This window comes from Acomys minous (assembly GCF_964271855.1).
Source record: "Acomys minous genome assembly, chromosome: 1".
Lineage (NCBI taxonomy): Eukaryota > Metazoa > Chordata > Mammalia > Rodentia > Muridae > Acomys > Acomys minous.
In genome coordinates, this window is record NC_140483.1 from 88,536,026 (window position 1) to 88,558,807 (window position 22,782).

Genomic DNA, 22,782 nt, shown 5'->3' on the forward strand with positions numbered 1-22,782 from the left:
TAACAGCTCTCACCAAAGGGCTCTTCTGCAACACTGTACAGGTTTTGACAACTTCTAAAGAAAAATGGCGTTTAGCTAACAAATATTTGATTGCCTACTATGAGCGAGGCACTATTCCAAGTACTGAGAAGCAAGGAAGAAGACAAAGTCCCTATCCTCAGAGACAGGCAAGAGAGGAAGCAAATGCTAACACAAATGCTACAAATGACGTAGGAGTTGCATGTGTTCATGTGTGCATGTGTGCATGTGTGCATGTGTGAACAGCTGCTGGGCACTATTTTAGACAGGCCGTCAGGTCTCTAGGGAAGCACCCTTGAATAGAGACCTGGCATGAGATGAGACACTAGTGACCGAATTAAGGCTGAGAAAGTCTGCTGTGACCAAGCAAGCACTCAGCCAGTCCAACAGGTACAGCTGGACGTGCAATAGTCCAGGGCTCCAGAGGACAGGGAGAGTGGACAGGACATCCTTGGAGATCTATAGTGGTCTCCCCGTGGCGAGTGCTAGACTGAAGGCTCTGCTTGGGTTTTGTTGTCTGTCAGCCCCAGCCTCAATACTGTTGCCTGACCCCAGCATGCCCACCTAGCCTGACACTCACCAAAACAGACCATCCAGAGACTTTTCCTCCTCTCAGTCTTCCCGGAGTACAGGAAGGCTGGATCACTGTGTGTAATCTGGCTAGAACTCTGCCCAGCCTGTGACGGGTGCCTGACACTGGATGAATATGTCATTGCCAGACTGACATGGCTGAGACTTCAACTCACTACCACAGACTCCCCACTACCACATACTACCACACATGTCTGTGTATGTGTGTGTAACAAGGAAATAAAACCTAAGTATGTATTCAACACTCACCATGTCTAAGACCATGTGGTAGATTTCACAGTTCAGTGGGGAAGGAGGTAAGGGTCCTGCTCCCCTATCCTGCAGAAGACAAAGATTCATCTATGGAAAATAATAGCAATATCCCCTCTAGCCAAAACTGTGCTATCTGTCACAAAACCAAAACAAAACACAGCGTAAGTGGAAAAGCAGTCAGTGTCTCAAGAGCAAACCTTGTTGTGAGGCTAAAAACCTGCTGGGATGTCAGATACACCTGAAATCCCATCAGGAGAGGACGGAGGGTGGTCAGAGGGTCTAGGCCAACCTAAGCTACACCCAAGCAACAGCCTGTCTCAAAGAAAATGTTATATTTTCCAACGTATTATTTCGTCATTTTCCCTTCACATCTCTCCAAAGTGACACAATTGTTAAAAAGTGTTCCCAGAATTTAGAGGTTTGTTAGAACACTAAGTCTTGGGTGACATCACACACTTTACTAGATCAGAGGGAGCTTTTGTTTTGTTTTGTTTTGTTGAGACAGGGTTTCTCTGTGTAGCACTGGCTGTCCTAGACTCACTCTATAGACCAGGCTGGCCTCGAACTCACAGTGATCCTCCTGCCTCTACCTCCCGAGTCCTGGGATTAAAGGCATGTGCCACATATAGCATTTTTAAAGATTTATTTTTACCTGTGTATATGTGTGTGTTTGTGTAAATGTATGCCTCATGAATGAAGGTTTCTGCAGAGGCCAGAAGAGGGTGTCAGATCCCCCTGGAGTTAGTTGCAAGCTGCTGTGTGTTGCTGGGACCCGAATCAGGGATTTTCTGCAAGAGTAGCAAGTACTTTATTATCTATTTTTAGGTTTTTTGTTTTGTTTTGTTTTGTTTTGTTTTTTTTCTTGAGACAGATTCTCTCTGATCCAAACTGACACTCCCTCTGTAGACCAGGCTGGCCTCAAACTCAGAGATCTGCCTGCCTCTGCCTCCTGAGTGCAGGAATTATAGGCATCCGCCGCCACCCCCAAGCAAGCACAGTGAGTACTCTTAACTGCTGAGCCATCTTTCCCAGCCCCAGATACGGCATTTTAACAAGACCCCCAAGGAACGTGTGTGGACCCTAAGCGTAAGAAACACTGACTGGAAGCAGTACCATCACCATTTACAGATATGTGAAGGAAGTGAGCCTGAGAAGAGATTCGCCCAAGTCACTGCTGGAGAGGAGAGGACGAGGACAGCAAGCCAGCTTCCTGAGTGAGTGAGCACCTGAAGTGTGGATGGGAGTGAGACAGCCAAGGAATGGAAGACCGTTTGCAGGGAAGTCAGTAAGAGCCCTGAGGGGGAAGCCTGCAGCTAAGCTTCGGGCAGGCCCAGGGTCAGCCAGAAAAGCCAGCTGGTTCCCATGGAGTCCCTGCACAAAAGGTTCTACACATCATGGTGAAATGACTCCTATAAGGAGCGCATAATGGGGGCTGGAGAGATGGCTCAGAGGTTAAGGGCACTGACTACTGCTGCTCTTCCGGTGGTCCTGAGTTCAATTCCCAGTAACCACATGGTGCCTCACAACCATCTATAACGTGATCTGATGCCATCTTCTGGCCTGAAAGTGTACATGCAGGCAGAGCACTGTATACATATTAATTAGTTAATTAATTAATTTTTAAAAAGAAGGTCATAATGGATTTCACATTCCAGCTCGGGCTCTGCCTCCCCTCTACGGCTAAGGGTGAGTTCAGGTGACTGAACTCTGCTTTTATGGTCTACAACCAGATAATAGACCACTGTGGCCACATACCTGTAAGGCCAGCAGCTGGGTGGTGGCAAACAGGAGGATGGTGAGTCTGAGGCCAATCTGGGCCGTAGAGCAAGACCCGGTGTCTTAACAACAAAACCCAATTGCTTCCTACTGACAGGAGGGCATCTTAGCTTCACAGTGGTGGGAGATTAGATTTAGTTTTTAAAAATCAATAAGAACAAAGGATCTAGGGCAGCTTAAAGTTTTTTTAGTATCCACACAGAGGAAAAACAAGGTTTCCCACCCACACGGTGAGGCATACAAAGCACCGGTAAAATAAGAACAAACTGTACGGCAGAGCAACTGGGCTACGGTAATGATTTTAAAACTCAAATCGAAGGAGATGGCTCTGCTTTTGTGGGTTTCAGTTCGAATCCATTCTAAAGTAATAAAGAGTGATGCATGAGCCACAAAAAGCCTGTACCCAGGCCTGTACCCACACACATCCACACACATCGGAAATGAGAAAAATCTTTTTTTGACTCTGAAGTGGCCAATGTCCTGGCTGAGCATTGCATCATTTCCTCAAGGCTCAGTTCCTGTAGCCTGAGAGGCAGTATTGTCAGCTACGAAATCAGATAATTCAGGGCTACAGTTCAGAGCACCGTGTGCTTGATCAAAGTCAGGCGCTCTGGGCGGTTCAGGCCACAGAGGCCCTCCCTCGTCAGCCTGAGGCCTGTTCACTGACAGGGGACACGAAACAGGAAACCCTCTGTACTGGCCCATATTCCTGATTCTCACAAACCTGAAAGGGTAAGGAAGGGAGTATTTTGGTTTGTTTGTTTGTTTGTTTTGTTCTTGGTTTTTTGTTTGTTTGTTTGGTTTGGTTTGGTTTTTGGTTTTTCGACAAAGGGTTTCTCTGTGTACCTTGGCTGTCCTGGACTGACTTTGTAGACCAGGCTGGCCTCAAACTCACAGTGATCCTCCTGCCTCTGCCTCCCAAGTGCTAGGATTAAAGGCATGTGCCACGACAGCCCGGTTGTTTTGATTTTTGATGCAGATTCTTACTGTATAGTCCTGGAAAGTCAGTATGTAGACCAGGCAGGCCTGTAATTCAGTTCAAAAGATCTGTCTGCCTCTGCCTCCTGGGTGCTGGGATTAATGGCGTCAGTAATCACACCCAACAGGAGGGTGTTCTGAGTGCATACTTTACTCAAGAGCTTCGGGCATCTCAGTGAGCACTCACCAGTATCTGGCAGTAATATATCTAAGGATGGATTCCTAGTCTGGGCGAAATACAAAGTCCCTGTAGTACAACCAACCACCCATCACCCAGGTCCCTCCTTACAATGTTGCATTTCACAGCTGGTGATGGCACAGGACCCCTGCCAGGCCATCACAGACGTATACATACACTCACTGGCCGTGAGAATAATGATATTGGTCCTGCAAATTTTTTTTATTCTTCCGAGTCAGGGTTTCTCTGTGTAGCCCTGACTGTCCTGGACTTGCTTTGTAGACCAGGCTGGCCTCGAACTCACAGCGATTTGCCTGCCTCTGCCTCCCAAGCGCTGGGATTAAAGTGTGTGCCACCACACCTGGCTGCGTCCTGTAATTATTATGGAGCATCATTAACTGTCTAATTTGGGTTGACTGCATTCTAAAGACTTAGGACTTGAAGCCAAAATCTACAAAATCCCGGGGCACCGTACCTGGTGAGCAGACTGCAACCACCTAAGCATTATCAATCAGATAGCGTCTTCTTTTTGTCACCTTCTGACACAGACCGCTCCGGCCGCTTCTCTTTAATCACACACAGCTTGAAGCAATTTCCACACCAAGTGACTGTTACTTCACTGGTGACATTAAACATTCAATGGCGTCAGATTGGTCTCTGATGCTCCTCCTCATCTATAAACATGGAGGTAATGCTACCTTAGGGACTTGTTTGGCGGGTGAAAGATGCCCAGGAAGTGGTTAACACTGAGCCTGACACACAGCAAACACACAGCAAATGGCAGATTTCCTCTCCTGTGATGTCTTCCTAAATCAAATTCCTTCCACTTCCTCTTCACCACCACATTTTAAGCCACTTTTCTTAGCAACTTATGAAGGGGGAAAAAAAGTCTGAAGAACAGAGAGAATAGAGCTGACTGCCCACATCCTTGGCCTGTGATCAGCTGCTCGCTAGCAATGGTGGCCAAGGACTTTCTTTTTTTAGAATTTTATTTTAATTATGTGCCTGTTTGTAAGCATGTGTGCACTTGAGTGAAAGTGCCTCAAGATGCCAAAAGAGGGTGTTGGGTGGCCTGGAGCAGGAGTTTCCTGGTCCTGAGAAAAAGCACAGCGGGGACCACTCTTGATGCTGAGCTATTTCTCCCGCTCCAGCAATCTTTATTGCAACTGACAAGGGAATACATTATTTTATTCAGAACAGGATGATTAGAACAGCACTGAGGGCAGAGATTCAACCTGTTGGCCCTAAGTTTCTTTTTCTTTCTTTCTTTCTTTTTTTTTTTTTTTTTTTTTTTTTTTTTTTTTTGGTTTTTCGAGACAAGGTTTCTCTGTATAGCCTTGGCTGTCCTAGACTCACTTTGTAAACCAGGCTGGCCTCGAACTCCTAGCAATCCACCTGCCTCTGCCTCCCGAGTGCTGGGGTTAAAGGCGTGCACCACCATGCCTGGCCAAGCTTAAGGTTTCAAAAGCCAGCCAGGCCCAGCAGGTCTTTTCCTCTCTGCCTCTGCAGTTCTTGGGCTGCCACTTGCAGACCAGTAGTGAGATCCCAGCTTCCTCTGTGGCATCACATCTGCCACCACTATGCCCCTGCCACGATGGTCATGGATGGACCCTGAAACCCTAAGCTCTCAACTAGATGCTTTCTTTTATAAGGACTCACAGAAGCCATCAACTGTCAATAGCTCCTCAGCTAACAGTGCAGGCTGTGAGCCTCTCCACAGTCCATACCGGAATATTGATTATTTGACACTGTGTAGATAACCCAGCTGCTGTGGGCTCATGCGTACACATGTCCTATCTTATCCAGAAGACAGTATTTCACCATAGGGCTCCCCAAACTCTGCCTCGTACAATCTTTCTGTTCCCTCTTCTGAGACGTTCTGAGTCTTGTGGGGAAAGTTGGTCCTTATCTGTCACCCTGCACAAACTTCCAAATGGGTCAAAATCTCCATGTTAGACCTGAAAGCCTGAAAATTCACAAGGAGAGTAGAGGTATACCTCAGGATATACTTAGATGAAGGCAACCAACACACAGGACCTCAAACTACTAATCAACTGACGGGGCAGCCTGCAGAATGTGGGGGAGATCTCTGCCACACACATCTGACAGAGAATAGGTGTCTGGAATACACAAGGAACTCAGAAAAACTAAATGCCAAGAGAACACACTATTCAACTTAAAAACTGGCTGATGGAACTGAATAAAGACTTCTCAAAAGAAGAAATACAAAGGCCAGCAAGGTGGCTTAGAAGGCAAGGGCAGCTGCCATTACATCTGACAACTCGAATTCCATCATTGGAACCCCTCATTGGAAGAAGAGAACCCTCTCCTGAAAACTGTCTTCTGACCTCCACACATGTACACATGTACACACACACACACACACACACACCACTGTAGAGGAGGAGGAGGGAGGAGAAGGCGAGGATGAGTTCGCAGGCATGGTAGCGTGTGTCTTTAATCTGAGCACTTGAGAGGTAGAGGCAGGTGGATTTCTGTTAGTTCAAAACCAGCTTGGTTTACACAGTGTGGGATACACAGTGAAATCCAGACTATCAGCTGCATTTCTATTGCTGTAGTAAAACACCATGACCAAGGCAACTAAAGAGAGTTTGTTTGAGCTTACAGCTCCACGGGGTGCGAGTCCACAGTGGTAGAGCAATGGCTGGAACAGCAAGTGGAGAGCTCACATCTTAACCTTAAACCACAAGCAGGAAGCACAGAACATGAGTTCTTAAATTCTCAAAGCCCACTTCCAGCGACATACTTCCTCCAACAAAGCCAGACTCCTAAACCTTCCCAAACAGTGTCACCAACTGAAGACTAAGTGTTCAAATGCCTGAGACTATGGGGAACATATTTAAATCATCACACCCAGTTTTAAAAAAATAAACCTTAAATACAAATGTCTAAGATACACACACACACACTCTTTGAAGTAGTCAACATTTGCTTTAGCCATCAAGAAAACGCAAATTAAAACTACTTTGACATTTCATTTATCCCAGTAAGAAATCAAATGTTGACAAGGAGAGAGAAGCCTTCCATCACTGTTGTTGGGAAAACAAAATGGTGCAGCCACTATGAAAACCACTGTGAGGTTCTTCAAAGATCTAGAAATATACCTACTGCTGCGACTCTATACCCTACTAGAGATAACTGCTCATCTGTGTTCACTGCTACCCTGTTGACATTAGAAAGGACACAAAAACAGCTTAGATGTCCATCAATAATGAAAACATGGTACCTATATACAATGAAAGTAAGCAGATACGCCTGAAAAAAAAAAATGATACTAAGTGAGGCAACCCAGACCTAGGAAGACAAACACTACATGTTTTCATTTATATCCAGATCACAGTGTTGAGTTTAGTGTGTGTTTAACTTAAAGTACCTGCAGGACCAGCTGAACGATCCATGGATAAAGTGCCTGCCAACCCTGCCAACCCTGCCAACCCGGAACCACATTAAAAAGCAAGGCTGATGACTTAAGTATTTCCCAAAGAGGCCATCCCATTCACCATGAAAAAGTGTTCAATATCGGCAATAACCAAGGAAACAAGTTAAAGTCACAATATATATAAGATTTATTTATTTATTTATTATGTATAGAATATTCTGCCTTCATGTACAGCTGCGCACCAGAAGAGGGGTTTGGATCTCATTATAGATAGTTGTGAGCCACCATGTGGTTGCTGGGAATTGAACTCAGGACCTCTGGAGGAGCAGCCAGTGCTCTTAGCCTCTGAGCCATCTCTCCAGCTCTCCATTTCTTGAGGTTGCAGTGTTTACATTGCTATGTCCCTCACAACTATTTGCTAAACTATACATATGTGGCCCCCATCTGTATATATTATCTTCAGAGTAAAAAACTTCAAAAAGATAATGAAATAAATCTACCAATTCTTAGAAAAAAAAAATGAAAGCACAGAGAAACTGTCATTAAAAACAAAAACAAAAAACTTGTAACAGCCTTTTGTTTGTTTTTGAGTTGAGATCTTGCCACATTGACTCAAATTCATAGGCCCAAGCAACTCTCCTGCCTCAGGCTTTCAAAAGCTGAGGCTGCAGTATCACCTTGCCTGGCCACAATCCTCTGTTTTTCATTTAAAACTTTGCTTCCCAAGCACTTTTTTTTTTTTTTCAGTTTTTCGAGACAGGGTTTCTCTGTGTAGCCTTTGCTGTCCTGGACTCGCTTTGTAGACCAGGCTGGCCTCGAACTCACAGCAATCCAGCTGCCTCTGCCTCCCAAGTGCTGGGATTAAAGGCATGCACCACCACCGCCCGGCAACCTAGGCAACTCTTATAAAGGAAAGCATTTAGTTGGGGCTGGCTTATAGTTCAGAGGTTCAGTCCATGCTTTGCCAGGAATCTCACAAGGACCCCTCTTACACTTGGAAAAACAAGGCTTTTAGAGTGTACCCAAAGTCTTAAATTGGCATCTTATTGAAAATCTCCATGAAAACCTTTGCTTAGGTAAAACCCTGGTGACAAAGTAGAACCAGCTGGCCAAAGGCACTTGGGTTAAGCTTAGGGAAAGGAAGGAAAATAGAGCCCTTAAAATGTAGATGAGAGGCTTGAAAAGAGGTGACTCTTGGTGACCTGTGGTGGCCCCAGAAGGCTAGAAGAAGCCAGGCTAGCAGCACGCTCAATGCAAGGCCCAGCAAGTGGTGCTCTGGGAACACAGAGCTAAGCACATGAGTGTGAACTAAAAAAAGCTCTATCCCGGGAGTGCAAGCAGAGGATCTTGCTGGCAGGGATCCTGGCCCCAAAGGGCACTGCGCAGCAATTACTCCACATCCCTGGACTGTGCGGGGGCATCACAGAGCTCTCAGAGACAAGAATCTGATGCAGCACTCACTGCCCCTCTCCTCTGAGAGTGACAGGAAAGACCCCTTTGGGCTATAAGAGTCTCCATAGAGCTTACAGGTCTTTTGTTTTGTTTTGGGTTTTTGTTTTTTGTTTGTTTGTTTTTTGTTTTTTCGAGACAGGGTTTCTCTGTGTAGCCTTGGCTGTCCTGTTTTGTTTTTTAAGACAAGGTTTCTCTGTGTAGCCTTGACTGTGCTGGACTCACTTTGTAGACCAGGGTGGCCTCGAACTCACAGTGATCCACCTGCCTCTGCCTCCCGAGTGGTGGGATTAAAGGCGTGCGCCACCACCACCTGGCAAGCTTACAGTTCTTACAGAAGAAGGCTCTGAGCAACAGGCAACTGCATCAGTGCCCAACTCACACCAATTACGCACACGGGTTAACCAGCTCAGCTGAAACAGACGCATCGTAAACAGGTGTTTCTCTAGTCTCCCTTGATGTTAACAACCCCATTACGTCAGGTAAGCAGGAGAACAAATCACCAAGCTCACAGGAAAAGCAGCAGCGCGTTCACAGGCAGCCCACGATAGATGACTCAGGAGGAGAAGGGTCATCCATTAAGGCAAACTCAGGAACAACTGCCACTGCGCTGCCTAGCAGTCCTGTGACTGCGGCCATTAAACATGTTCCTCTCGCATCTCGGTGAAAAGCAGCTGAGGCATTCTTTGATATCCCTCTGCCTCTGACAGCTCTTGCTGGTTCTCACCATTTGCCCCTTCCCAGAGGTCCACCCTCCTGCCCCTCACACCTGGCAATGTCCTCAGTTTTGTGTCACAGCACACCGTCGTCGTCATCATCATCATCACCACCACCATCAATGGGTTGAACCAAAAAAGGGTTCTATGTGTTCTTATTCCATCCCTCTTTACACTGTCACTTGTTGAAGGAAAGGAGGGGGAAAAGGAAAGAAAGAAAAAGGGAGACCAGGTCTGCACTGCAACGGAAAAACAAAACCAACCAGAAAGCAGGATTTGGTGGGTGCGTGACTGGTGGTTGGGCCACACAGCTACTGGTGCTATCATGAAAATGTAATTCCCCCGATAACCATGGAAACCAAAGCGAAGGCTCCATGGTGAGGGCTGCTCTCATTAGATATCTAAACACAACAAGAGGCCAGAAACCACGGAGACAAAGAAATCCAAGCATTCCAGGCCAGAGGAAATCCTCTCCTAAAAGCTCCAACAAAGTGCCATTTTCTCTAGCTCTAAATCTCACCAGGCTTCCACCAGGGCTGGAGGCCTGATAGGGATCAGGAAACAGTTCAGGCCTCTCTTGTGTGCTGGTCCCCTGGGGCCAGCTGCTAAGAGGCAAGCTCCCTGGGAGCTGGAACTTACTGTTACCATAAAACATACAGCGAACCAATAGGGGGACACACAGACATACACACGCACACACGCACATGTGTACAAAACAGACTTTTATATAACCTCAAACTAACATAGCTAGCTAAGGAAACAGCTCCACTGGGGAAGACACCATTGTCTGCCTCACAGCTCTATCTCCAGCTCCCTGTAGAGGGACAAACATGCAGCCAGAATAAACCAACAGTTGCCTTAGAACATAGGAAAGCTCAAGCATTCTTTCTGCTACCTAGGGCCAACGGTGTTGAAGTCTGAGCAAAATCAAAGTCCTGGCCTCATATTTGGTCCAGTGCGGGAGACAACTGGATTACATGGGTTCCCAGGCGGCTTCCAGAGGACAGGTCAATCACCCTACTGTGCTTTTGCTTTTTTTTTTTTTTTTTTTTTTTTTTTTTTTGGTGGTAGCACATGCCTTGCACTTTTCTTTCCCCCCTCAGAGGGAATCTGATACCCATCTGCTCAAGTAAATTAGCGTTCCCATCCTGCCTGACTCACTCCGTAGGAACAACAGGTTCATACGCCAATATGAAACAGAAGGCAAAGGGGGCCCGGGAAAGGGGAGGTTTCTACAGCCAAAACGGCACTGTTTTCAGGATCATATGCACAGTGGACGGTGTCTCTCTTGGAGTCCTCCCTAGCTTGCCATTTTAATAATGTCCATACTGAGAGCACTCTCTAAGGACCCGTCTGGCTCGCACTATGCTCAACACTTCATACAGCAGCCTCTGGCCGAAGTATTTATTCATCACTTCTTTTAACAGAAGCACCATCGACGTGGCTCAAGGTTGCTTGGCTAAAGGGTAGTGGAACTAAAAACCAACTCCGGAGTTCTGGCTCTCCAAACGGCTTTGCCATCAGTTCTTCGGTGCACGGTGAGGGGGGGGGCAGGGGAGGAGGGACGCCGGGCAGGGGTTAGCCCTCCTCCTTCAAAGATTTTAGAAACGGAGTCCCCGCGGCTTGCGAAAACCAGACCCATAGGGTGCTCAACCGTACACTTGCCACTTGCTCCTGCATCCCAGGTGAAGGCTCGCAAACCGCGAAATCGAATTAATTCTCTCACACAACTGCAAAGCCCTGAGGCTGGAGGCGACCTCGGGTGGTCCCGTAGGTGGGGGTAGGGGTAAACCAAGGCACGGCTCTCCCGGAGCTCCAGCGGCCGAGGCCCCCACCTCCTACACTGCCCCAGGCCGGGTCCCCGCACGCCAGCCACCCGCTGGGCCCACGGCGAGACCCGGCGGCCGGTAGCTGGAGCATCGGCGGGCTCCCGAGAGGAACCCGCGCCTCTTACCTCAGGGAGCGGCGCTGCGGGGCCGCGTTCGCGACGCCCTGGAAGCCGCAGGGCTGCCCGAGGACTGCGGCGAGCTGCCAGGGGGACTTCAACGCGAACCCCGCCTCCGATCGCTGTCACGTGAGGCGGGATGGGTCTGGGCTGCCAGCGCATGGCCGTGAGACTAGGGAAGGCGGAGCGAGCGGGGCTCCTCGGAGGGCGAGCGTGGCCTCTTGAAGGAGTAGCAAACGTGGGCGGCCACTGCGGGAGGCTCCCCGAGGGAGGGGCGTGGGTGTCTGCGCGGATGCTTCCCAGCACCACTATAGACTAACAACACCCTGGGCTCCCGGCGGATGAGCACATAGGAGCTGAGGGAACCCTGCGAACAAACTGACCCTGGCCAGAAGTCAGGAAGGACCCTGGGGCCACGGATAGGTAGTGTGGAAAGCGCTCAGCCTAACAAAGCTTGATGTATGTAAATAATGTGTAGTAGCTGTTGCATCAACTACTAGTTACGGGCCCAAAAAAGCGGTGATGGCTCCTGTTCTGAGAGGGTAAACACGAAAAGCTGTTTAAGTCCATATGTATTTAAAATTATGTGAAGCGGGCTGGGCGTGGTGGCGCTCACCTTTAATCCCGGCACTCGAGAGGCAGAGGCAGGCGGATCGCTGTGAGTTCGAGGCCAGCCTGGTCTACAAAGCGAGTCCAGGACAGCCAAGGCTACACAGAGAAACCCTGTCTCGAAAAACAAAACAAAACAAAGTATACATACACACACAAGGTGCGTGAAAAGAGCCCTTTGGTTTAAAACTCATGAAAGTAGCTATACGAAAGATGGCAGAGAAAGCCAGTGTGAGAAAGCTCATGCGCCAAGGGAGGCAAGACTGCCCCTTGGAGAAGTGAAAAGTGTCGTATTTTGTTTTTTAAAGGATTTTTTGTTTTGTTTTGTTTTTCGAGACAGGGTTTCTCTGTGTAGCCTTGGCTGTCCTAGACTCGCTTTTGTAGTCCAGGCTGACCTCGAACTCTCAGCAATCCGCCTGCCTCTGACTCCCGAGTGCTGGGATTAAAGGCGTGCGCCACTACGCCCGGCCTAGATGTTCTTATTCTTATGTGTGTGTGTGTGCGTGCACCTGATCTATGTGCACCCCATGTATACAGGAGCCCCTGGAAGCCAGAATAGGAAGTTGGATTCCCTGGAACTTACATACAGACAGTTCTGAGCCGCCAAGCAGACCCTTTGCAGGAGGAGTAAGCATCCTAACTGCTGAGCGGTCCCTCCAGCCCTGTACCCCTCCCCCCAGCCCACTCCACCCCGAGGTCTTAGATCAAAGGGTATTAGAGGCCAACAGTATTTCATAAGCCATGATGAAAGTTTTCCTTTATGGACATGGAAGCCGTTGAAGAGGTGGAGACTGCGGGTGTTTGCCACTGCTACCCTGTGGTGAAAAGACAAGAGAAATAGAGAGACTGGACCCCAGTAGTGGTCCTGGATATTCATTTGTTTAAACCACCTAGGGAAAGACAACAGTTTAAAGACCGACAGCTGTCCACCAAGCCCACAGATGTAGTGGAAAGGCCATGTTCACGTCAACTCAAGCACACAACAGGATGACCTCATACTACAAAGAACTTGGGGGTGTGGCTTCCTTTTGGAGAATGGCAAGCCAGTCACATGTGTAATCCTTTGAAAAGTGTCCCATTGTATAAAACCAGCAGGCTGTATATGAATTTCAATAAGTTATTAAAATCATGAATTCCTGAATTTGTGCTGTCAAACATTATTGATTTGGCATTTCTGTAAATGCCAAGGAGGACTTCCAAGGAGAACAGCAGGGGCTGTCTACCAAAGCATTGTGTTGTCTTTATCGTCAGTGCTAAAGGTATCACGTGCAACTTTTTTTTTTTAAGATTTATTTATTTGCTGGGCATGGTGGCACATGCCTTTAATCCCAGCAGAGGCAGGAGAATCACCATGATTTCGAGGCCAGCATGATCTACAAAGTGAGTCCAGGACAACCAGGGCTATCACACAGAAAAACTCTGTCTCAAATAAATCTTTGTTTGATTTGTAAAAAATAAAGATTTATTTATTTATTTAATATACAGTATTCTGCCGGGATGTCAAAAGAGGGCACCAGATATATATGGTTATAAGCTACCATGTGGTTGCTGGGAATTGAACTCAGGACCTTTGGAAGAGCAGTCAGTGCTCTTAACCTCTGAGCCATCTCTCTAGCCCCTTTATTTCTTTAATCTCAGCACTCGGGAGGCAGAGGCAGATGGATCTCTGTGAGTTCAAGGACAGCCTAATCTACAAAGGGAATCCAGGACAGTCAGGACTACAAGAGAAACCCTGTCTCAAAAACCAAAAATAAAGTAAATGTCGAAACTGTGGTGTTTTGTTTAAGATTTATTTATTTTTATTTTATGTGTATGTGTGCTCTGGCTGTGTGTGTGTCTAATGTCCAAGAACAGCATTCATCAGCAGTTGGTTGCCCTCCTCTTCTTACTCTCACCCAAATGTCTGTTGACTTTTCTCCTTCATTTGACTAGAGTGGCTTGCTATCTTAGCAGCCTGGCACATAATTCGGATTTACGACAAATGAATAAGGGAACACAGTCTCCTCAGCCATGAACACTTTTGCTTTGTAGAAAGATTAAACAGCAAAATCCTGACATCCCTTTTGGCTGCCTGTGGATCTCAACTTTCTTTCTTTCTTTTTCTTTTCATTTCTTTTCTGTTTTGTTTTTTTGTTTTGTTTTGTTTTGTTTTTGTTTTTTTGTTTTTTTTTTGGTTTTTCAAAACAAGGTTTCTATGTGTAGTCTTAGCTCTCCTGGACTCACTTTGTAGACCAGGTTAGCCTCAACTCACAAAGATCCACCTGCCTCTGCCTCCCTAGTGCTGGGATTAAAGGTGTGCGCCACCATGCCTGGCCCTTCAACTTTCTTTCTACATGGGGGGTGGGGGGGGGGTGAGGGCTGCTTCACCACTGATGAGCTTGTTGAGAAACTAATCATGTGTTTTATTATGGAAGCTGAAACTAGGTATTTTCTCTGTCTTCCCATGTAATTCTAATTCCCTATAGAGAACTGAGGCCTATATGCTGCATAACATCTTTGGAACATTATCTGAACTTGACTACAGCATCACCAGGAACCATGAAGCTGTGAGCTTACATCCCTGAGTAAGTGGTGGTACCTAATGGTCAACACACAGTGATGATGCACTTGCCTGCATCCCAGCCTGATTCTCTAGATCTCCTGGTGATCCCAAATTTTCTTTTATCTTTTTTAATAAAGTACTTCCTTACCCCTACCGAAATTTTTGATGTTTGCAGCTAAAAATTCAGACTCACATAATTTATATTAAGAAGCTAAAGCTGTTACCCAGGACTGTGAACTCCGGATTCTAATGTTCTTTCCGCATGCATAGCTCCGTGTTCCAACAATCCACAATATTTACATTATGCATTGATGTCTCTGTATCAGTTTCTTAACAGAATTTTTACGGAAGCTGAAAATAAACATTTTGAGTGGCTGCTTGGAGAGTCACTGCCAATGGAACATCCAGTTTCAAAGACAGAAATATCACTGTGCATCTGTTGTATAATTCTCCCTCTCCTGGTATGTGTGTGTACATATTTCCTTGTGCATGTGCATGGGAGGGGCCCAGAAACCGCCGCTGAGAATCACTCACTCTCCCCCTTAATCTTCATTTCCCATACAGTATACCTGGCTATGGTTTTCCCCTCCCTCTCCTCCTCCCAGTTCCTCCTCCCCTCCCTTCTCATCTGGGTCTACTCCCTCTTCTCATTAAAAAAAAACCAAACAGGCTCTTTCACTAAGGGATGATAAAAATATAACAAAATAAGATATAATAAGATTTTTTTAAAACTATCACTGGCCGGGAGTGGTGGCACACGCCCTTAATCCCAGCACTAGGGAAGCAGAGGAAGGTGGATCTCTGTGAGCTCCAGGCCAGCGGGGTCTACAAAGCGATTCCAGGAGTCCTTGTGAACTTGGACTAAGTAGACAATTGCCTTCCTCCTTCCCCTCCCGTCCCCCCCACGCATCTTAATCCTGAATCTAAATAGTAACTACTTAGTCTCCTGGGAGGGGCAACAAAGCGGGGGTAGGGGAAAGAGCATGGTGTTTGAAACTTTGTTTCCCTTTGCTTTTGCGCCTGTTTGTATGAGTGAGTGCATTGGGGGTGGGGTGGGTCAGAGGGCAACTACCAGCAGTCCGTTCTCTCCATCCATTTTGGTCCCGGAAATTGAAATCTGGCCTTCAGGTTTGGTGGCATGTGTCCTTACTCCAGAGCCGTCTCACTGGACAGAAAGTCTGTTTCAATACTTTAATATATATCCTTTTAAATTATCTCATATTTTTTAAAAAAAGATGTATTTATTTATTACACATGCCGTGTTCTGCCTGCATGTAAACCTGCACACCAGAAGAGGGCACCAGATCTCCTTATAGATGGTTGTGAGCCACCATGTGGTTGCTGGAAACTGAACTCAGGACCTCTGGAAGAGCAGAGCTCTTAACCTCTGAGCCATCTCTCCAGCCCAAATTATCTCATATTTATACCAATAAAGACACAGGAGGTGTGAGGATCAGATATTACCAGAGGGCCTGGGACAGAAGTCACTTAGTCACAGAGCCGTGGCCCATAGCGCCATGGTGGAGTCACGTAGCTTTCCCTCAGCCAATCCCAGCTGGAGTCTCACAACACACACACACACACACCAGCCAATCCTGGTTAGAATCACATAACCACAGATGGGATTCCCCTAGAAGCTTTTAAAACAGCCTGAAAGCTAGAATTCGGGTCATTGCTGCTATTTTGAATGGATGGTATTGGAACCTGCATGCCGAATGGTTCTGCAGAATAAACGCTCTTCGCTTTTACATAGTATTTGAGTCTGGGGTCTGTCTTCAGTGATTTTCATATCTTTCAGAGATATAAACTGAAGTAAAACCTGCTAGCTCAGTGAGGTAACTTTATTCTCTGAATTACATACACAATAGCTAACCACAGGCCTGATTCTACCACGAAACTGCTAGCTCTTTAGAAATCTCTTTCAGCCAGGCATGGTGGCGCACACCAAATGCCAGCACTTGGGAGGCAGAGGCAGGCGGATCTCTGTGAGTTCAAGGCGAGCCTGGTCTACAAAAGTATGTCTAGGGCAGCCAGGACTACACAGAGAAACTGTTATGCCTAAATTTTGAGAGACTCCCCGAACAGACCACCACCAAGCCGAAATACAATGGCCAGGAAGTCTTTATTGTAGGTTCGATACCGGGCCACCCCTCTCATGCACTGGCACAGCAGATGCAGGGAAGTGGCCTCGAGTCTCAAATGAGAGGGGTTTTTTTTGTTTTTTGTTTTTTTTTAAATAGGTTTTAGACAAAGAAATGGGTTTTACAGTATATGATTGGATGACATTTGGGCAGAAAAGCTGCAAGCAGGGAGTTACAAACCTTGGTGTTTCATGGGTGAAGGGGCGAATTGGCCAATAGAAAAGATTGGTTGAGGCAGTCATGGGGCATTAGGAACTTTGGCCTGGCTTCTCCTAATTGGTTGTTGCTATGTGTCAGACCACCTGCTGCTCAGCTTGACCAGCGGAGACTATATTTGGACTTTCCCAAGGTGAGCTGATTGTGTTGCTAGGGAATATTTTTCTGTTTAGACTAGTTTGTGGTTTTTCTGGAATCTGGTTTCAGCCCTTGGGTAGGTTTAACACAAAACGGAGTTTGTTTGTTTGTTTTCGAAAGAAAGAAAGAAAGAAAGAAAGAAAGAAATCTCTGTGTGTCCTTTTACCCAGATAGACTACCTTTCTTTTGAACTCCTCCAAACCCAAGAGAGTTCCTTAGCTCTTTCCTAGAATACTGTTTTACCTGTGTCCTGCCAGTTGCTTCTGTGTTGCTCCTGAAAGCCCAAAGAGAAAATCCCTATCTCTTGCCTGGAGCTCCTTCCATGAGGGCTCTTCCAAGACAAGAAAGAGAGAGAGCCCTTAAAGGTCCAATTGCTACACCTTTGGCAGGCTGGACCACCGCACCATCGTGGGGGGAGGCAGTGGTCCCTAGCCAAGTCAGTAGGGCTGGAACAATTTCACCTTTTCGGTGGGGCAGCTCAAGGCCAACCAGCTGACTTTGCCTTGGGTTATAGAGCAAAGACTACAAGACCTCTCCCAAACAACCTGCCTTAAAATAGGAACTTTCCACTAGGTAGTGGTGGTGGTGGCAGTGGCGGTGGCCCCAGCGCTCAGGAGGCAGAGGCAGGTGGATTCCTGTGAGTTCCAGGCCAGCCTGAGTCTACAATGCGAGTCCAGGACAGCCAAGGCTACACAGAGAAACCTTGTCTCGAAAAACCAATAAATAAATAAATAAATAAATAAATGTGGATGGTAAGCAGGGTGTGGTGACACACGTCTTTGATCCCAACACTTGGGAGGCAGAGACAGGTAGATTGAGTTTGAGGCCAGCCTGGTCTAAAGCAAAACCAGAACAGCCAAGGCCACACAAAGAAACCTTGTCTAAAAAATAGCAACAATAACAACAAAACGTGGGTGGTGGTTTACTGAGGATCCTTGTATGGTGGAATCTGGAAGCACAGTGCACACAGTAGCCAGCAGATGTGACTCCTTCACAGTGAAGCATGGAAACAGAAACCAGCACATTCCAGAAGGCCTGGGAAGCTTCTGCTCTTCTGCTTTACAGTTCTCTCCAGCCTCACTGCCCCCATCTTCTCAGGTACTCTGCAGCTTTCTCTGCCGAGTGCTATTGGTCCAAATCTTACTGTATCTTCCAGAGTCTTCTCTGCTTCTTCCACAACCAAAGGGAGCCCAGGTTCCTCTTCCCCATCTTTCCACAAGCGCTTGCACTTGCTTCTCACAGGAATTTATATAATGAAGTAACCAGAAATGAAATGACAGAGGAGAAAAAAATATAATGTCTGATGGACTCCATAAGATGTTGTCTCTTTTTCTTTCTTTCTATGTTTTTTAGAAACAGTGTCCCACCATGTAGTTTTGAACTCATGTAGATAAGCCTCTTGCGTCTGCCTCCTAAGTATTGGGATTGAAGGCATGGCATGTGCCTCTTTAAAAAAATTATTATTTTCGGGGCTGGAGAGATGGCTCAGAGGTTAAGAACACTGACTGTTCTTCCACGGGTCATGAGTTCAATTCCCAACAACCATATGGTGGCTCACAACCATCTATAATGTGATCTGGTGCCCTCCTCTGGCCTGCAGTTGTATGTGCAGGCAGAGCACTGTATACATAATAATAAATACATCTTTTTTAAAAATTATTATTTTCCAGTGCCTGAGATGCAGAGGCAGGCATATCACTGTGAGTTTGAGGCCAGCCTGGTCTACAAAGTGAGTTCAAGACAGCCAAGGCTACACAGAGAGACCCGGACTCAAAAAACAAAACAAAACAAAAAGTTATTATCTGTATGCCTGCACATGTGAATTTATGTGCAGCCCATGCATGCAGATGCCTGTAGTCAAAAGAGGACATCGTCCCCTGAAACTGGAGGACCTGGGTTGTGAGCAGCTATGTGGGTGCTGGGAACCAAACGTGGGTGCCCTGAAAGAGCTGTAAATGCTCTTAACCACTGAGCCATCTCTTCAGCCCTGCAAGCCTCTTGTGGTCAGAGACCTTGGCTGTGGTGGTGTGAATGAACATGGCCCCCAGAGGCTCAGAGGGAGTGACACTATTAGGAGGTGTGGCCTTGTTGGAGGGAGTGTGCCACTGGGGATGGGCTTTAAAGATGCTCAAGCGAGGCCCTGTGTCACTCTTCCTGCTGCCTGAGACTCCCTCTCCAGCATCATGTCTGTCTGCATGCCGCCATGCTTCTCACCATGACAATAATGGACTGAACCTCTGAACTATAAGCCAGCCCCAATTAAATGCTTTCCTTTATAAGAGTTGCCTAGGTTGCCGGACGGTGGTGGCGCACACTTTTAATCCCAGCACTTGGGAAGCAGAGGCAGGCGGATCGCTGTGAGTTCGAGGCCAGCCTGGTCTACAAAGCAAGTCCAGGACAGCCAAGGCTACACAGAGAAACCCTGTCTCAAAAAACAAAACAAACGAACAAATAAAAAAGAGTTGCCGTGGTCATGGCATCTCTTCACAGCAATAGAAACTGAATTCTAGGTCACATTTATGCTTGGTACACCACAGGCAATGGAAGAAATACTTGCAATTGTGAAACATTCCCTTAGGAAGATAGTTTTCGATACGTGGACGTTAGGCTGCACCCACAAAGCCAGCATTTTCCTCTTTTAATTCAAGATGTCATTCATTCAATCCCTTTGTTAGTATGTAGGAGACAGAGAAATATGGGACAGAATTGCATAAAGCAGTTTTCAGAAACAGGGAAAAGGCCTTGACATTTTTTTTCCTGCTATTTAGCAATCTGCCAAAGGGTGATTACCTCTGAGAGAAGGGCTCCCTCCTAATGCAGCTTGTCTCGCTCGTAACTATGGAGTCAGGAAGGAATCTTCTTCCTTGGCTTCAATATGGTGTTCCTACTCTGCCTTTTGGGAAAACTGCTCTTTGAAAAGACAGCCCCTTTAATCTGTAAAAATAGCTCTCTGGAGTCCGCAAGATGGGTGCATATGCTTGCTGACAATCCTGAGTTCTGAGTTCAGTTGGACCCACATAGTGGTGGAAGGAGAAAGCCAACTCCATAAAGTTTTTTTCTCACTTCCACAAGTATTTACACACACACACACACACACACACACACACACACACACACACACTACACACAATGCGCACATACACAGTACAGAGAGGTAATAAAAAACAAAGAGCTTCCAGTTGAGCATTGTGGCGCACACCTTTAATCTGGATGTTCAGGAGGCAGAGGCAGGCAGATCTCTATGAATTCGAGGAAAAGCCTGGTCTATACAGTGAGATCGAGGAGAGCCAGGGCTGTGTCCTGTCTAAAATAAACAAACAACCCAGCTTCTCAAGTAGCTGAGCTAGCTCTCTGGGGCTAAGCACCTGTAATCAGCCCCATGGTCTTTTCTCTAGAACCCAGGTTTCCAGTCCCCTTTCAGTACTAACTGCGCCACTCAGGTGTGATCACACGGCTAACCTCGACGCATATCAGAACAGAGGACCTTTCTATTCTGAGAGAGGGTCTCCCTACGCAGTCAGGCTGTCCGTAAGTATGCAGAAGAGTTCAGTGGCCTCCACCTACCAAGTGCTGGGATTACAGGTGTGTGCAGCCACACCCTGCACTCCTTCATGCTGCAGTTTTACTAATGAAATCTACAACTACTCACATTCTTCTTTTTGCTTCTTACTCCTAAACAATTGTGTAATTTTATAATTGGGAAAGACCTGGAGTTAATATAAGCTTATCGATTATCAGAGCAGACCCCTAGCCAATGGAATCACCTGAGTGCGTATGACAGATTTCCTTTTCTTTTTCCTTTTTTTTGTTTGTTTGTTCATTTTGTTTGTTTGTTTTTGTGTTTGGTTTTTGAGACAGGGCTTCTCTGTGTAGCCTTGGCTGTCCTGGACTCACTTTGTAGACCAGGCTGGCCTTGAACTCACAGTAATCGGCCAGCCTCTGCCTCCTGAGTGCTGGGATTAAAGGTGTGCGCCACCACCACCCGGCTTTTATGACAGATTTCTGGGGCACATCCACAGTCATTCCGCTTCAATAGGCCTTTTGTTTAAAAAGCTTGCCAGGTGGCTTTAAAGTGCAGTTTGTTTTAGAAAACGCCTCGGCACATGGCTTACCTGACAGGACAGGTGCTGTTTCCTTACTACACGCAAACCTCTCTTCTCACAAGGAGCATACAACCAGGCGTGCCACATGCTTGTCCTTCAGGCTCCCTCTGAGCATGTGGTCTCTGCTTTGCAGGGATATGACCTCTGAACGCTGTCTGCTATTAATACGACGTGATCAGAAGAACCGCTATTGAGGTCACAGCAAAGATACATTTGCCACTGAGTTCCTTCGCAATGGAGAAACGTGAATATTTAAATTAATAGTGCTGGGCCTGTAGCTCAGTTAGTAAAGTGCTTGCTTAGGATGCATGAAAGCCTGGGTTCCCTCGCCAGCATTGCAAAAACAAGGTGCGGTGGCATATGCCAGTCAACTAGCACTCAAGAGCTTAAAGATGGGGTGGCGGGGCAGAAGTTAAAGGCCACCGTCCTCGATTACAAAGTGGGTATGAGCCCATCATAGGATGTCAGCCTCAAAACAAAAACAAACAACACCAACAACTAAATGAACGTAATATAAAATATGCTATGTTGTTTTCACATGGAACTGGGAAGGAGCCATCTGATCACATATTACTTGTTTCCCATCAATTCAAATTATTAAGGACAATGCTACTTGAGTTGCCATAAGTAAAGCATCAGAGAAGGCTGGAGAGATGGCTCAGTGGATAAGAGTGCTTGCTCTACAAGCATGAGGACCCGAGTTCAAATCCCCGGCATCCACATGGCTGCATGTGCTGAGACAGAAAACCTCTTGTTCACTAAGAGACCCTCCCTCAAGACAAGAAGGCTAAGGAAGCCAGCCAACATCACGTGTATGCACAACACATGGCCACACTCACAGCGTACCCCATAGAAGCTTTGCCTTGCTGTATCGTATCTCCCCGGTGCTCCAGCAGAGTCTCCTACAAATCAGGCTCTTGGCTTCATGAAACACCCTCTCAATGAACAGCATAGCGGTAGTGGTAGGTCAGATAAGGTCCGTTCCAAACGGCCACGTACACGCTCAGTCGCGAACCCAACAGATACTAATTTACCTTTCTCTTGGTAACGGCCTGGAAGGCTACGACTGATCTCTCTCCGGAAAACCAAACAGTGGCTGGGCCCTGCATCTTTTAGAATGCGAACTTTGTACTGAGGGTGAAAGGTACTCAGGGCACAAAGTTTCAGCATTACTGTCCCGGCTGGCCCCACTCTTGAAGCTGCGCTGAGCAGGACTGAGCCTGTCGGTGCCCTCCTGCCCTTTCCTCCTCACGCACGCATGCAGGGATAACTGATTTAAGCCCTGCCTCTGTCCATTCATGTCATGCACTTGTCACTGCCTCAATCATGGCTGAAGTCAAATCTGCCTACTGCAGGGTTGCCTCTGGGCAGCAGAGCAATGTTAGAGAGAAAATTCCATATCAGGGGGCTGCAAATTGATGGCAGCTTAACCCCGCTAACAGTGTCCTCTGAGACTCTCCCCTTCTTATGGTTACCTCACTCTCATGCTTCTGCACTTCTCTTCTTCTTCTTCTTCTTCTTCTCCTCCTCCTTCTTCTAAGATTTATTATGTGTGTTTTGCCTGCATGTGTGCATGTGCAACATATGGATGCTTGGTGCCTGCAGAGGTAAGAAGAGGGACTCAGTTGCCCTGAACTGGGGTCACAGATGGTTGTGAACCATCATGTGGATACTGGGAATTGAACCCACATCCTCTATAAGAGCAACAAGTGCTCTAAACTGAGTCACCT

The 22,782-nt window shown here is 46.8% G+C and overlaps 1 protein-coding gene and 1 long non-coding RNA gene across 3 annotated transcripts in view; both read right to left on the minus strand.

The window, feature by feature from the left end:
* Nucleotides 1–11,530, minus strand: part of FBXO10 (F-box protein 10) — a 53,740-nt gene extending 42,210 nt beyond the window's left edge. The window contains exon 1 of one of the 2 annotated variants that reach the window (XM_084778126.1): nucleotides 11,313–11,530. In XM_084778126.1, the coding sequence (XP_084634252.1) occupies nucleotides 11,313–11,465 (153 nt within the window). In that variant the 5' untranslated portion in view covers nucleotides 11,466–11,530. Of the gene's footprint in view, nucleotides 1–858; nucleotides 896–11,312 lie in introns of those variants that run through there. The other variant, XM_084778125.1, reaches the window with a different exon arrangement.
* A 6,171-nt stretch (nucleotides 11,531–17,701) lies between these two features.
* LOC311592054 lies at nucleotides 17,702–22,229 on the minus strand. Its single transcript, XR_014777274.1, has 3 exons — nucleotides 22,087–22,229; nucleotides 21,062–21,279; nucleotides 17,702–18,181 (listed from the first exon to the last, which is right to left on the minus strand). It is a non-coding gene; the product is annotated as an uncharacterized lncRNA (long non-coding RNA).
* Nucleotides 22,230–22,782: the final 553 nt, after the last annotated feature.